Raw genomic sequence first — 14,743 nt, forward strand, 5'->3', positions numbered from 1 at the left:
CTGGAAAACGACAAAAATCAGGATCAAAAGGAGAATTTTAGACCAGGCTCCTTTTTTTCTCCCCTTTTCCCTCCCGTGGTGTTTTGGTTTCACTCCTTGGGACGTTCCTGTCCTCGGTGCCACGTGTCCCTTCTGCCACCTCCTCTCCTCCAGGTCACCTGAGAAGCTGGAGACAGGAACAGACCTTGGCATCTGGTGACTGGGAGGTGACACAACTTCCCCTCACCCCCCCTGGGGGAGAAGCAGGGTGCAAGTGGATGGTGTGAAAGCCACCAGGATGGTCGGGGGACACACACTGGGGACCTTGAGCTGGTGCAGGAGAAGCTTTGGAGACCCTGGGGGGACATGGATCTGGGGAGGCTTGTGTAAATGAATCCCGTGTGTAAAGGAGGGTGGCTTCAAAGGAGGTCCCTGCCCACCTGCAGCTGTGGTGGGACCTGGTTTGAGGTTCCTCCTCCATTGTCTTCCCGGTTTCTTCTCCCCCCTGACCTCAGGGCTGGTTTGTCACCCCCAAATCCCACCCTCTCCCCCTCTTTCTTTTACCACTGGTTGCTCTTCTGCCACCTCCATTCTCTCTGTGCCCCCTTCTCCTCAAACCATTCTTGTCCTTCAGGGTGACGTGTCCCCCAGGGTCCCTCAGCTGGTGCAGGAGCAGCTTTGGAGACCCAGGATTGGCTTTCAAAGGAAAATTAGGTGGGGGGTTGACTGGTTATGGACTCCCTGTCTCCCTGGGGCAGCAGTTCTGGGGGTGGAGGAAGGTTGGGACCCCTCAGCCCTCCCTTCTCCTCTGCCACTGAGGTGCTGCATGGCCTTGGACACATCAGCTGTCCCACCCCGAAGGTCCTGCAGCCCGAGCTCATCCTGATGGATCCTCACTCCAGCAGGGATGTTCCCAGCCTTGCTGGGTCTCCCCAAGCTCTGGCCAGGAGGAGCAGCAGCTCATTAGCAGCAGCCTCGTTAATCTCCACCCCAGCTTCACCTTCTCTTGCTGCAGAACACACCTGGTTCCACACAAACGTTCCTTTTCTTCAGTCCCCCTCCCCACCTCCAATCCCCACCTACACCACCTCCAGTCCCCATCACCACCCTGGGAATCTGATCCCACTTTTTAAGGAGCTCTCCCAAGTCTTCAACCCCTCAGTCACCTGCTGAAATGTCACCACCCTTGTCACCTGCTCCCTAAGGGGAGGGTTGGTGGCATTTGCTAATTAGCAGCTCGTCCCTCCTCCAACCTCCAGGAGACCAGGGCTTCTTCTGAGCCCCCATCCCTGGGGTTGGTGCTTTGGGGGCTGTAAAAGTTGTAGTTTGATTTTCATTTGATTATGTTTTCCTTCCCCTTTGTCCTTCAAAGGAAGCACCCAACATCTCCACCAGGTGCCACAACTTCCCTGGAGAAGCTTTTCCAGTCTCTCACCACCCTCCCAGTGAAGAGTTTCTTCCTAAAATTCCATCTAACTCTCCACTCTTCCAGTTTGAGGCTATTCCCCCTTGTCCTCTGCCCTCATGGCCTCGTCATAAGTCCCTCCCCAACTTTCCTGTAGGCCTCTTTTTTGATGCCCACCCCAAACTCTGGTTGCAACCTGGGCACCTATAAAAATCACCAGCCCAGTGGGGCTGGTGAAAGAACGGGGCTGGAGACCCAATGAATGGGGCTGGAGACCCAAAGAATGAGGGTGGAAAAGCAACTGCAGGTGGAGAGGTCCTGGACCCCCCACCATGTCCATCCCTGCCCTATGGGGCAGCTCCACGTTGTCCATCATGGACCTTCTTTCCACAAGGGGCTCCATGGAGCAGGAAGGACCTTGCAGATCCCTCTCCCCCAGCAGGTGGGCTGGATTGCCCATTTGCAGGTGGTTCCCCTGAGCAGATAAAAGCCTGAGCTCCTCAGCTCTTAGCCTGATTGGCTGCACATGGATGTTGAGCTGGTACCAAGGAGCTCTTTTCCTTCCTGGTGGCCATGCTCTGTCTATGCAGAAGCTGTGGCCCTTCGAGAGAGGGTTCTTCACAAGGTGGGTTCCTCATGATTGGTTTTTATGGTGATGGTGGTTCCTGGCTCTCTGCGGCAGGTCCTCCTTGCTCTCTGGGGCTTGTTTTGGGCTTGGTGAGATGGTCTTTGCCCATCTCTAGTGCTTTCATCCAACTTTGCCTTGTGTTGCTGCTGGCTGCCCTTTCCATCTTGGGGAAACTGAGGCAGGGGAGAAGCCTAAAGCAGGAAGAGGACCTTAGGGAATGTCCTTTTAGCTCCATTTCATGCTTCCCCTCCCACCAGGGTGCACTTAGTGTCTCCTTCATGGAGCAACATGAAGGTTTTTCAGGAGATCATCTCCCCTTTGGGAAAGAGGAGTTTTTCCTGGGGATGTTCCCATGAAAATCCCCAGGGCAGAGTTATTCCCAGATTTTCTTGCTTTCCAAAGGGTCAAGTGACACTTGGCTCCCTCTTCTTGGGCTGTTTGTCCCCAGGTTGGGGGTCCTTGCTTGGTGTGGTTGAAGCTGGAAGGTGGGGAATGAGCTTAGAAAACCTCTCCTGAAGTTGGAGAGTTCCAGCCCTGGGTTGAGAGGAAGCAATTAAAGGCAATTAATTGATTGGTAAATGATCTGATGAGGAAGCAGAGAAATCATAGTGATGAAATGAATTCCCATTAATCCTCAATTAATTCCTCGACAATGATGACGGTTCTGGCAATGAGTGCCCAGTAATTTCATGCTAATGGGACACTTCAATAATTGAGCTGATTGGTCCCTAAATCACTGCCAGGAGATGAGGGTGACAACTTCTTTTTTCCCCAAAAAAACACCTCACCTCTTGCTGGAAAAGAAGCCCTTGGCCCTCGCAGAATCGATCTCAGGGTTTGGAAGGGACCTCTGAAGATCATGGAGTCCAACCCCCCTGCCAGGGCAGGACCAAAAAACTAGGGCAGATCACTCAGAAAGGCATCCAGGTGGGTCTTGAAAGTCTCCAGAGAAGGAAACTCCACAGCCTCCCTGGGCAGCCTGTCCCAGGGCTCTGTCACCCTCACACGCAAGAAGTTCTTCCTCACGTTGAGGTGGAACTTCCTGGGCTCCAGTTTTGAGTCCATTGCCCCTTGTTCTGTCCCAGGGCACAAGTGACAAGAGGTTGTCCTGCCTTCTTGATGCCCTCATGTATTTATAGACATTAATTAGATGCTCCCTCAGTCTTCTCTCTAGACTGAACAGCCCCAGGTCTATCAGGCAGGTGTTCCAGTCCCTTCATCACCCTTGTAGCCTCCCTTGGACTCTCTCCAGTAGATCCCTCACCCTCTTGAACTGGGGAGCCCAGACCTGGACACAGCACTCCAGGTGGGGTCTCACCAGGGACACGTAGAGGGGGAGGAGAACCTCCCTCCATCTGCTGGACACACTCCTCCTAATGCACCCCAAGATACCTTTGGCCTTCTTGGCCACAAGGGCACATTGTTGTCCCATGGAGAACTTGTTGTCCACCAGGACTCCAAGGTCCTTCTCCACGGAGCTGCTCTCCAGCAGGTCACCTCCTGGCCTGTCCTGGTGCATTTGGTTGTTCCTTCCCAGCTGCAGGACTTGCTCTTGTTGAACCTCATGAGGTTCCCCTCCACCTCCTTGTGGTTGGAAGTGCCTCCTAATCCATCCCAGGCACCCAGAGATCCAGAAAGCAGCTGATCTTTACAAATCATAAAAGCTACTCAAGTCATTTGAGGTATTAGTGTGACATGAATTATTGAAGGAGAATCACCTGCTGAAATAAGAGTCCAACCTAAAACTTGATGGCACCTCCCAGTCCTCAGTTCTGCCCCCTCTCTCATAACCTGTCAAATAATAATAATAATGACAATAATAAAAATAATCTTTCAGGAAGTCATTTTTTCCCCTTTCCTTTCTTCTTGGGGTCTTCCTCTTCCTTCCTTGCTGCCAGGGCTTTGCTCCATGCTTGTCCCAGAGGTGTCCTGGCATACCAAGCCTGGAAGATCAAAGAAAACATGATTAAAATCTAATAACAATGAAAAAACCATGAAAAAACCTACACTTTGACATTTTTAAAGCTACTATTCCTTAAAATCAAGTCTAAATCTTAAAATTCTGACGAAAAAACAGCTTGAGGAGAATTTTTAAAGTTCCTTCTCAACCACTCCAGGATTCTATGTGTCCTTCAAGGCTTTGGTGGCACCTGATTTGGATCTTGCAGTTTAAACCCTGTCCTAGAAATTCCCTTTGTTCAGGTTTGTTGTCCTGGCTGGAAAAGGTTGGCTGGGATAAGGGAGCATGAGGCAAAAAAAAAAGAGGAACTAGAGGAAGTATCACAAAAGCTTCCAAATGGAAACTGGAATTAAACTGGAGAAAGCTGGTTGGGACATTGCCCAACACCCAGAGCCTGGGAAACTGTTTCCACATTAGGGAAAGCAAAAGGAGAAGGGGAATTAACCACTAGATTAAACTATTCCTACCCTAGGGAAAAGAAATTATGATAAACAACTTGATCCTATATATGGAGCAGACCCCAGGTGTCCAAGAACATGCAGCCAAGCTTGCTGAGGACCTCAGCTTCAACAAAACCCAAACCAAGAGATTTTTGGCCAGTTGATGTCACCTTGAATGCTTCTTCTTCCTCTTGGTACACAGGCTCCAGCCTCCCCAGAGAGACCAGGAATTCCTCAACCCTCAGGGGCTGCTTGTCCATCTGCAGGAGCCGAAGATCCTTGAGGACACCTTGAACTGCCTGGAGGATCTTGCCTTGGGTGAAACCATCAGACACCTCAGCCAGGCTGCTGAGCTTCAGCCTCTTGGTGATCACCCCGCCGTGCTGCAGGATGAAGTGCTTCCATAAAGCTGGAAGGAAAGTTGGGAGAACAACAATGTGCCTTGAGGAAAGGTGGAGTTGAGCATTTGGAGGTGGCAGGAGGAGAAGAAGGGGGTCTGTCAGCCAGGGAAGCCAAAAGACATTTTTCCCTGGGTTGCTGCTGCTGTCACCTGCAGATTTGGAGCCTTCACCTTGGTTCTTCAACCATGAGTGAAGGTTTGTTGGCTCCCAATTAGTACTTCCAGAAAGTCATGTTGTGTGAGGTGGAGAAACGTGTGTAAAAGCAGGAAAAAAACTCCTTAAATAGTCCAGAATATTAAAGGCTGAAGTTATTTGTGTCTTCTACTGAATCTCTGGGCCATGAAGAAGCTTTAATACTTGAAGTGCCTGGTGGTGAGGATCCCAGATTTGATGTCTTCCCTGATCTGTGAGGACCAAAGTGGAATTTAAGAGTGATAAAACTCAGTCCTCCAGACATGGTTCTGTTCATGGAGGGGGAGTGTGGTTGGTTGGAGTCAAGAAACTGGAGAGGAAATGGAAATTCAGACTCCTTGGGGTAAGAAAGAGAAGCTTGATGGAGAACTGTGGTTTGGGAGAGGACCTGAGTGGAAAAAATAGGATCACAGTGAAAAAAAACAGCTTGGGGGCATCTTAAAAATGCTCCTCCTGGTATTTTCCAACCAGAATGATCCTGTGATTGATTTTTAAAGCCTTCTCCCCATTTTTATTAGCTGATCTGGGGGGCAGCCTGCATGGTTGTCGCCGGGACCTTCAGGAAGTGCAGATTTAGGCCCTGCTGAAAGGACTGGCAGCCTCCTGGCTGAGGTTCAGGGCAGCTCTGAGGAGCAGCAGGCCATGAGCAAGGAGTAGATCATCATCATTTGAAGAATCGTCATCACCAGTTGGAATACTTACCATGTCTAGAGGCATAGTCAGGCCTGGGGACGAGGAGGATTTTCTGGTAGAGCTTGCAGAAGGGTTTGGGGTTGGCCTGGAAGGGTTGGGAGGTGGTTCCCACCAGCAGGACTCTGTCCTGGGCTTTCAGAGCCTTCAGGAATTCAGGAAGGAGCTTTTCCAGGCTGCTCATCTGGCACAGACATGGAAAGAGAAGGAAGAAGAGAGTTGTTCTCAGGGCTCAGGAGGTGAGGTCGTGATGGAAAAGCAGGAAGGAAACAACTAGTTTTGCAGAAGGAAACAGCCAGTGGAAGGGGAGTTACTGCTGGGACCTGTGCACCTGAGGAACCTGCTTTGGGATTTCTGGATGGAGCTGGGGGTGGAATCCCCCCCAGCTCTCAGAGGTGATGACCTACCAACTCCTACCTGTGGGTTCAAGGCTTTAACTCCAATTTCCTTCTCTGAAATGGGGATTTAATTCACTTTTAACCCCCTGCCTGCTGGCTGAACCACCCTCAGTCACTTCTACCTCTGTGGCTCAGAGAGACTCCAAGTGTCCCTCCTCTCCACCTGCACTGGAAGGAAGCACAGATCTTCTCCAAGATGTTTTGAGACATCAATATTGCTCTTTCTTTCCCCCTTCTGGAGCTCTAAAAGTGGAATGTTTCTCTGCCCTGGAATTCAAGAAGAAAAGAAGCAACTCACCTCTCCTCCAGCCTTTGGCCCAGCTTTGGAGAAGACTTTTTCTGTCTCTCCAACCCACACCACTGAAGGCTGCAACTCCTTGGCCACCTGAGGGGAAAGGGAGGAGGAGGCTAAGTTAAATGGCTCCACTTTCGTGCCTCAAATCCTGCTTTTAAATCCCAATTTCAACAGTTCAAACCAGCCTAGTTGATTATTTGTTTCCCCCCCCCTCCCTGAAATGTCCAACCTTCTCCTCAGCATCTTGGTTGATCCCATTTCCAGCTTGGGATCTAACCCCAGGAACCCCAAAGGGAGCATTTTGGCTGTTGTTGAAAGCGAAATGAAATAGAAATTAATTTCCCAACCTGAATTCCCTTGTAATCCTGGAAAAGGAAGCCTTGGATTTGGACTTCTAGCCTCCTGGAAGATCCCTCCCTGGTTGGCCAAGGGTGGTGTTGCATGAGGAATGAGAGTGCTCCTCTCTACCCCAAGCAATTCTCTGCCTGACAAACCAGCATTTAATTAGCAATTAACCCAGGAATTCCACAGGAATCTGTTCAGTTGGAAAGGGAAGGGGGGGTGGCTCTCCAAATGGCCTTCCCAGCTTGGAGTTGGAGGTTCTACCCCAAGTTCACAGCAGGATGGTCCCAACATTCCAGGCCTTGTCACATCTGCACACCCACACCCACCCCTGTTGCTGGAGGAACACCAGAGGCTTCATGTGAAAATGGATTAAAAAAGGGTAGGGGAGGAATTTTCATCCTGTCTGGCAGGGGAGAGTGGAAACACAGGCCACCTTTGGTTGATTTGTGGTGACTCCTCAGTCCTGGAGGATGTCGGGTGCCACCTCCAAGCTCAGAATGTTGAGGAGAAGGGAATTTTTTGGCTCCTTGGAGGGCAAAACTCAAAGGTTTTGTGTTATTAATGAGGATTTAAAGAAGCAAAACATGATGAAAGGGGAAAACCCTGCAGCAAGGGATGTGTGGGGCCAGGCAGCTGGGTGGCTTCATGGGCTGGGGGTGTGGGGAGACAAGGCTGGCAGGAAAGCCACCATCAGAGAGCAGAGATGGGATTCTTGGCAGCATTAAGGCTTGGAGAATGAAACATGGGTGTTGTTAAGCTGCTAAAAAACCCCTACATCCCAAATCTGCATTTGGGCTGGAAGCTGCCTCAGAATCCTGCACTGCCAAAGGATGGGTTATCAGCTGGGGCTTCCTGAAGATCCTGATGGTGACTTTGACCTCCTGACATGTGGGGTAACAACCCATTGGGGGCATCCTGGAGAGGACAACCTCAGGTTTGCAGCCCAAATTGGTGTCCCCAGATTCAACACACTCTTGTTTCGGGGCTGTTTCTCTGTTTTCTTTTCCAGACCAGACACCCAGATCCCACCAGTTGAAAGTGTTGGCAGGTCCGTCGAGGACTTTCTGTTCCCCCCTTCCCCCAAGTGAAAGTTCTTCCTTGGAATTCTCCACGGGTGGTTTCAATCCGTGGATAATTAAGCACCGGCCGTAATGAAGCTGTAATAATTTCTCATTAGCAGTTGGTGGGAGCTGCCACCAGATGGCTCCTTAAACCTTCTAACCTCCGAGCAGGGCCGGGATGTGGCTCCTTCGAGTCTCCTCCCCAAAGTAAGAGGGGAAGGGGGGGAAAGAATTTGACTTTTGCATCTGAAACGAATTAAAGTTTCATTTTCCCCCCATTTTTTCCCACTCGCTGCGGGTGTGTCCCATGAAACAACTGCCAGCAGCCAGCTCAGCTCCAGACAAACTCTCCTCATAGCCGTTTTCTGCTCTCTCGAGTTTCCTTCTATCCCAGGAATGTTTGCAGAGATGATCATCACTTTCCTCATGGAGCACCAGGAATCTGGATTCACCCAGTCCTGGCGTTTCGTGGTTAAACGGACCCGAAGGGAACAGGAAAAGCACCATTCATCTCCAAGGGGAAGGTCTGTGTCCTCCTGGTGGAACTCCCAAGACCTTATGAAAGGCACTTTTTTGGATCAGTTTGCTTCCCTCTCCCCAAGGAATTTCTCTGCACTCTGTGGTTGCTGCAGGAGATTTCTGTGGATCAGGAGACCCAGAATTCCTTCTCCTCTTCTTCCTGGTGGAATGGTTTTCCAATCCTACCAGCAATTTGCCCAAGGGAATAACTCATTCCTGAAGGGCTTGGCCATGCTTCTGCTGACACAGGCCAGGGTGTGGTGTTGGGTGCAGATAGCTTCAATATTTAAGATATATATAAATGTTTATAAGCAACAAAACCTTCCTATGTTCAGCTGGAACCTTCTGCAGAAGTTCTTGCTGTGGGGTTTTTTCCTTCCAAGAGTATTTTATCTGGCCATCTTTCCTAACTTCCTTCCTTCACAGAAACAGTGAGGACTTAAAATCCTGGCAGGATTTCTCCTGCGTTTTGTCCTTTTAATACCTTTTTAAGAAGATGGGGGAGATGTTCCTCAGAGGCAATTTCTGACCACCCCCAGTGTAGCACTTGATGAAATGTTGCTCCCTGAGGTGGAGGAGCTACAACCCAGGTCCCTGTTGGTGAGGAACTGAACCCACTTTGTAAAGCGAACACCCAAAGCCAGCACCTTGAGGACCATGTGGAGCAGCAGTTGCACCTCCTTCCTGCTTGGAAATTTCCCAGCAAGGTTGGAAGCAGACAAGTTGAAGAGGTTGGCTCCTGTTTCCCTGCAGATGGCATGGACCAACATCTTCTTGCCAACCCCAGATGGTCCAGCGAGTAACAAGGCTTTCACCAGAGGAGCCCTCTCATGGACCGTTGGGGAACCTGGAAAAAAGCCATGTGGCACCATTACTGTTTTCACTCCAGCCTGTCACCAAGCTCATGGAATGACTCCTCCTTGGCTTTTTGCCCTTCTCCATGAGTAATTAATCATGTGAATGGAATCTTTCCTTCATCACAAGCGCCCTGGAGTTGAATTCTCTACCACCAGGGCTGTGCCTGCAGCACGTTGGACTCCGTATCTGGAGGACACTGGACTCAACATCCCTATCTGTGAACTCAATGTCCCTCTCTGGAGGACACTGGACTCAACATCCACATTTTTTGGACCTCCTGATGGGCAACCCTCACCTCAATCTGTGTGACCGCAAAGCAAGGTCATTAATTGGTCACAAAGTGCTTGTTGGGAGCACTGCTGTTGGTAGGGGAGAGACCTGGGGTTCGAGGAGGACCTGGGGCCTCCAGGTTCACAGCTGGATTTCCAAACCCAACCCAACCAGGCTGCACATCCATGTCCTCGTGGTTTCACCCCCCAAAGGAAAGCCCAGGAGCTGAGGGTTGAGATGAATGCTGCTGCTTCAGGATGCAGTGAAGCTGCCAGCCAACCTGACCAATGTTTGGTCATTCCTCCCTGGTCTACTCCAATGACCCATGGATTTAGGAGGAGGGGAACAGGAGACTCCTCTGGGCTTAAAAGATAAAGCAGATCTTCCATCATCCTCCTTTCTGCTCCTTCTCATTCCTCAAGCCCACCCAACTGGAGCTTGCCCACCAGGTGACTCTTTGGAGGGGGGGGGGAAAACCCCTCACTTCTCCCACTAATTAAGTTTGGAGGCCAATTAAGTAGAATATCATCACCCAAGACGTGAACCCACCCCTGAAAGATCCCCCCCAGCCCAAACCTTCCCACTAGGAATGGGGGAAGGATGAGGAGGGACCTTGTTGCAAGCAAGGGGAGCTGGGTGCCCTTCCCCCAATTATGGGCTGGATTCCACTGTCCCGGTGCTTAATTAATGAGCAATTAAGGTGCTAAATGAGGGGGCTCTTACCGAGGGGCAGGATTGCATAGAGGGACACCAGGTGCCTGATGGCTGGAGCAGAGGGCACTGGGACCTGCTCCTTCTGCTGGGGGCTTGAGGAGCTGCTGTCACCTGTGGGGGACACGGGGGGAGACACTGTGGGGATGGTCCTGTGGGATGTGGGATGTTCTTGGGAATGTTCTTGTGGGATGTGGGGATGTTCCTGGGAATGTGGGAATATTCTGGTAGATTGTGCCAACATTCCTGGGGAATGTGGGAATATTCTTGGGAACGTGGCAGTTTCCCTGGGGATTGTGGCAGTATTCCTGTAGAATGTGGGAATATTCCTGTGGAATGTAGCCCTGAGGAGTCAGGAAGGTGCAGTGCAAAGGGAAACTCTGGGATCCCCATGGATTCCCCCTGCAGGAGGCTCAGCAGAGCAGCCCTCAGCTCCTGCAGGACCTGGGTGGTGGCGAAGCTTTGGCAGCACCATGAGTCCCACCTCTGGCAAAGGAGCTGGAGATCTGGACTTGGAATCCCAGGGGAACCCACTCTATCCAAAGGATTCCCAAAAGCTTTTCCTTGGCTGCATCCCAGCTTCCTGCTCCTATAAACACCCAAGTGTGTCACCTCATCTGGTGGAGCTCTTTGCTTGAGGGTCATTTTTTTTTTTGGCTGGTTTTGGGGGTAAAAAGTCTTCTCTGATGACTAAAATTCCTTCCAGGAATCTTTTCTTTCAGGAGAACTGAAAGGCAGGGAATTAATCTTCACAGGTTTAGTTAGAAGGCATCAAAGGGCTTTAATTGCAAGGGAGCAAAAATCAGAGTGGATGTTCTCCAGCTCATTTAGAGAAGGTCACCAAGAAGATGAGCTCAGTGTTGTCGAGTTTGCCATTTGGGGGGGGAAATTTGAGGGCCTTGGCTCATGGTGGGGTGTCCTGCCTCTCTTTGACCTTCCAAACCACCTGTGGTGGGGATGGGTGGTGGCCAGAGGTGACCTGGATGGGGCTGGGTTGGTTTGGTGGGATTTTGGTGGTGGGGGGTGGCTTTGGTAAGAAGACAAGAAGCTCCCCTGCTCCAAAACCAGCCAAACACTCCTTGTCTGGACCCATGAGCTTCTAGTTGGGTTTGTCCTCATCCCAGGGTGTGTGTGAGGGGGGAGCTGAGTGAGAGGCCATGGGGCTGGTCCTTGTCAGGACACTGGGTAAAGGGAGGAAGAATGAAAACCTTTCACTACTTCATGGTCTTGAATGAGCATCATCAAATGGATGGAATTCTCTTTCATTCAACCTCCCAGGAGAGTTGGCCAAGGCTCTGGAGGCAATGATTGGTGCCTTCAAATGTGGCTTCTGGCAGGAGTGGAGGTTTGGTGAAAGTAACCACCTCATGAGCTGTAAAAACCAGGTACTTTACCAAGATAATCAGAGATGTTCACATTCTGGGCTTTGATCAGGAATCCTCCTGCCACCAGTTCCTTGTACAGGGACTCAATGGTCCTGGGGAGAAGAGACACCACTCAGCAAGCTCAAGGCACTGGCAGTCCTCCAAGAACTGAACTATGGATGGTTATTTGGCTGTTTCCTCAGCTTTTTAAAGCTATTTTGGAGCTCAGAGGTGGTTAATGCCATGGTATGAAATCAAGAAGGGCTCTTTCCTTCCCTCGCTGCTCCCTCTCCCACCATTTCCCATTTCCAGCTGATGCCAGAAGAGCTGTGACTTGCAGAGTAACCTCACTCATTAATATTAATTACCAGGAAACTCTTTTGAAATGAAACAATAACAGCAAGCCTGACCCTCCTTGGCCTATTCATGTAACTCTGCAATGAGAGAGAATTTCCTAATTCTGCTTGGAATTCCCTCTGTTTGCCAGAGACACTCTCATCAGGACCATCCTGGGAATGACTGGAGCAACCAGTGGCCCAGCTGTGGAAAACCAGGCTATGGAAACATGGGGAAGAACTTCTCCAGTGGAATGGTTTTCTCCCAGGCACCATCTGAGGTGGGAAACACCCCAAATAATTGAGGAGTTAATACCTTTACACCTGGATCTGGGGTCTTCTCTTGGTGGGGATGTTCTCCTCAGCCTCTCCTTTGGAGCTCCACCTGGATCAGGTGGATGTCCTTGACATTTCTGGGCCCCCCACCTTGAAACTGCTTCAAGGACTACACCAAATGAAGAAGCCCCTTGGAAATCCAGGTTGTATTTTAGGACAACCAAGGCTGATTTCAACTATTTTGGGTCTCTTGGGGCACTTTTCATATCCTCTTTCTTCCTTTCTGAGCTTTTTTTGGGGGTTTTGGGTGTTGGTTTTTTTTTATCTTGGCTGCAGTAAAATTATTTTTTCCTAGTTCTCTCATTACCTGTCAGGAGTTAGATCTTCCTCCAGCTCAGACCTTTTCTTCTTCCCTTTTGTCTTCTTGCCCTGAGGGCCACAAAACCAGAAAGGAATTAGTGAATTTGGGGAAAATGTGGTTTCCTAATTACCAGCAGCACTGGTGGGAAATCTGGCAAGCCCTGGGATGTGAGAAGGGGAAGCAGGAACTGTGGACAGTGGCTTTCCTCCAAAAGGTCTTTTTTGGAGCTGCTTTTCTTTAGAAAATGATCAAATTGATGGTGAACCTGCTGATCACTGAGAAGGGAGGCTTGGTTTCTGTCTGCAAGGTGTCAGCCCAGCTCCTGACATCAACAGCTTTGGATTTTCTGAGGAACATTCTATCCTCCTGAAGATGCTTTTTTTGGGTGCAGAATATCTGTTTTTTTGGGGGAAGAAAAGGCAAGATTTCACATGATGCTCCATCCTGCAGTGAGACTCCAAACCCATGTGGCAGGGCTGGAGGGGGGAAACGCATAGAACTCATGATGTGCTAACACAGGTGGAAAAACTGGAGCATTTTTCCTGAAGAACCAATTATTAAACTGCTTCCTAACCTTCCCAGCTCCTTTTATCCTGGTGACATAGGCCAGATTTCCACACAGGAGAAGGGAGATCTGTGTGAATGGGTTTTATGTGGACATGGGGCTGGCTTAAGGGCTTAGGAATGGATGCAAATACCAACCCAAAAAAGCCCCTGGATATTTCCAATAGTTCTGCACACACACAAGATGTTTTGACTAAACCTCCTTTCACTCCCCACCCCTGGAAATGATTTGTTTGATGTTTTGTTTTTCACTTTCATAGAAAACCTTTGGGGGGAACTTGAATGATTGAATTCAAGTGCTTCTTTCTCCTTCATTCTCTCAGGAAACAAGTTAAAGAACCTCCTAAAACTACTGAAAGTTAAAAAAAAAAAAAAAAAAAGAACACCTGCCAACTCCAAGCTTTGGAATTCCAACATGACATTTGGAAGGAGAGTTTTGATCTGAACTCATCTCCAGTTTGGGGGATTTGGTCTCTGTGTCTGCACCCTGGTTATGTTGGCAGCAAATCCAACTGGGATCAGTTTCCAGAGTCTTGCAGGATCAAATTGCACCTTTGGCAGGTGAGGGAGCATTTTTAGAGATGTTTTTTGGAGCAGTTTTGGCTGCCCCAGCAAGTAGTTGTGTTGCTGAGGGGTTGGTAAAAGTGAAATGGTGCTGTGGTCTAGATGATGGGGTAGTGTGTGGTTGGTCATGAACTGGTTGAAAGGAAGAAGCCAGAGAGTTGTGGTCAGTGGGACAGAATCTAGTTGGAGGTCTGTGACTAGCGGAGCCCCTTGGGGTGGGTACTGGGACTAGTACTAGTCAAAATGTTCATTAATGACCTGGATGAGGGAACAGAGTGTGCCCTCAGCAAGCTTGCTGGTGACACACCAGACAGTTGTGCTGCCATCCAGTGAGACCTGGGCAGGCTGGAGAGCTGGGAGGGGAGGAACTTAATGAAATCCATCAAGGGCAAGTGCAGTGTCTTGCATCTGGGACAGAACAACCCCATGGATCAGGACAGGTTGGGGGCTGACCTGCTGGAGAGCAGTGTAGGAGTAAAGGGACCTGGGGGTCCTGGTGGACAGGAGGATGACCATGAGCCAGCAGTGTGCCCTTGTGGCCAAGAAGGCCAATGGCATCCTGGGGTGCATTAGAAAGGGGGTGGTTAGTAGGTCAAGAGAGGTTCTCCTCCTCCTCTATTCTGCCTTGGTGAGGCCACATCTGGAATATTGTGTCCAGTTCTGGGCCCCCCAGTTCAGGAAGGACAGGGAACTGCTGGAGAGAGTCCAGCACAGAACGACAAAGATGCTGAAGGGAGTGGAACATCTCCCTGATGAGGAAAGGCTGAGGGAGCTGGGTCTCTTTAGCTTGGAGGAAACTGAGGGGCGACCTCATCAATGTTTACAAATACATTAAGGGTGAGTGTCAGTAGGACAGAGCCAGGTTCTTCTCAGTGATGTCCAGTGACAGGACAAGGGGCAGTGGGTGCAAACTGGAGCACAGGAGGTTCCATGTAAATGTGAGGAAAAACTTCTTCACTGTGAGGGTGACAGAGCACTGGAAGAGGCTGCCCAGAGAGGTTGTGGAGTCTCCTTGGCTGCAGACATTCCAAACCCACCTGGACACATTCCTGTGTGATGTGCTCTGGGTGATCCTGCCTGGCAGGGGGGTTGGACTGGGTGATCTTCTAACCCCTAAGAGTCTGTGA

At 50.0% G+C, this 14,743-nt stretch overlaps 1 protein-coding gene across 2 annotated transcripts in view; it reads right to left on the reverse strand.

The window, feature by feature from the left end:
- Nucleotides 1–3,739: 3,739 nt before the first annotated feature.
- The window catches only part of IQCA1 (IQ motif containing with AAA domain 1), a 43,089-nt gene continuing 32,085 nt past the window's right edge, over nucleotides 3,740–14,743 (reverse strand). The window contains exons 12-19 of one of the 2 annotated variants that reach the window (XM_051624135.1): nucleotides 12,495–12,556; nucleotides 11,547–11,629; nucleotides 10,165–10,266; nucleotides 8,961–9,160; nucleotides 6,392–6,478; nucleotides 5,708–5,879; nucleotides 4,583–4,821; nucleotides 3,740–3,955 (exon numbers count right to left, since the gene is read on the reverse strand). In XM_051624135.1, coding sequence (XP_051480095.1) covers nucleotides 3,854–3,955; nucleotides 4,583–4,821; nucleotides 5,708–5,879; nucleotides 6,392–6,478; nucleotides 8,961–9,160; nucleotides 10,165–10,266; nucleotides 11,547–11,629; nucleotides 12,495–12,556 — 1,047 coding nt within the window. In that variant the 3' untranslated portion in view covers nucleotides 3,740–3,853. The remainder of the gene's footprint in view (nucleotides 3,956–4,582; nucleotides 4,822–5,707; nucleotides 5,880–6,391; nucleotides 6,479–8,960; nucleotides 9,161–10,164; nucleotides 10,267–11,546; nucleotides 11,630–12,494; nucleotides 12,557–14,743) is intronic. The other variant, XM_051624136.1, reaches the window with a different exon arrangement.

Source organism: Apus apus, chromosome 6 (assembly GCF_020740795.1).
Source record: "Apus apus isolate bApuApu2 chromosome 6, bApuApu2.pri.cur, whole genome shotgun sequence".
Lineage (NCBI taxonomy): Eukaryota > Metazoa > Chordata > Aves > Apodiformes > Apodidae > Apus > Apus apus.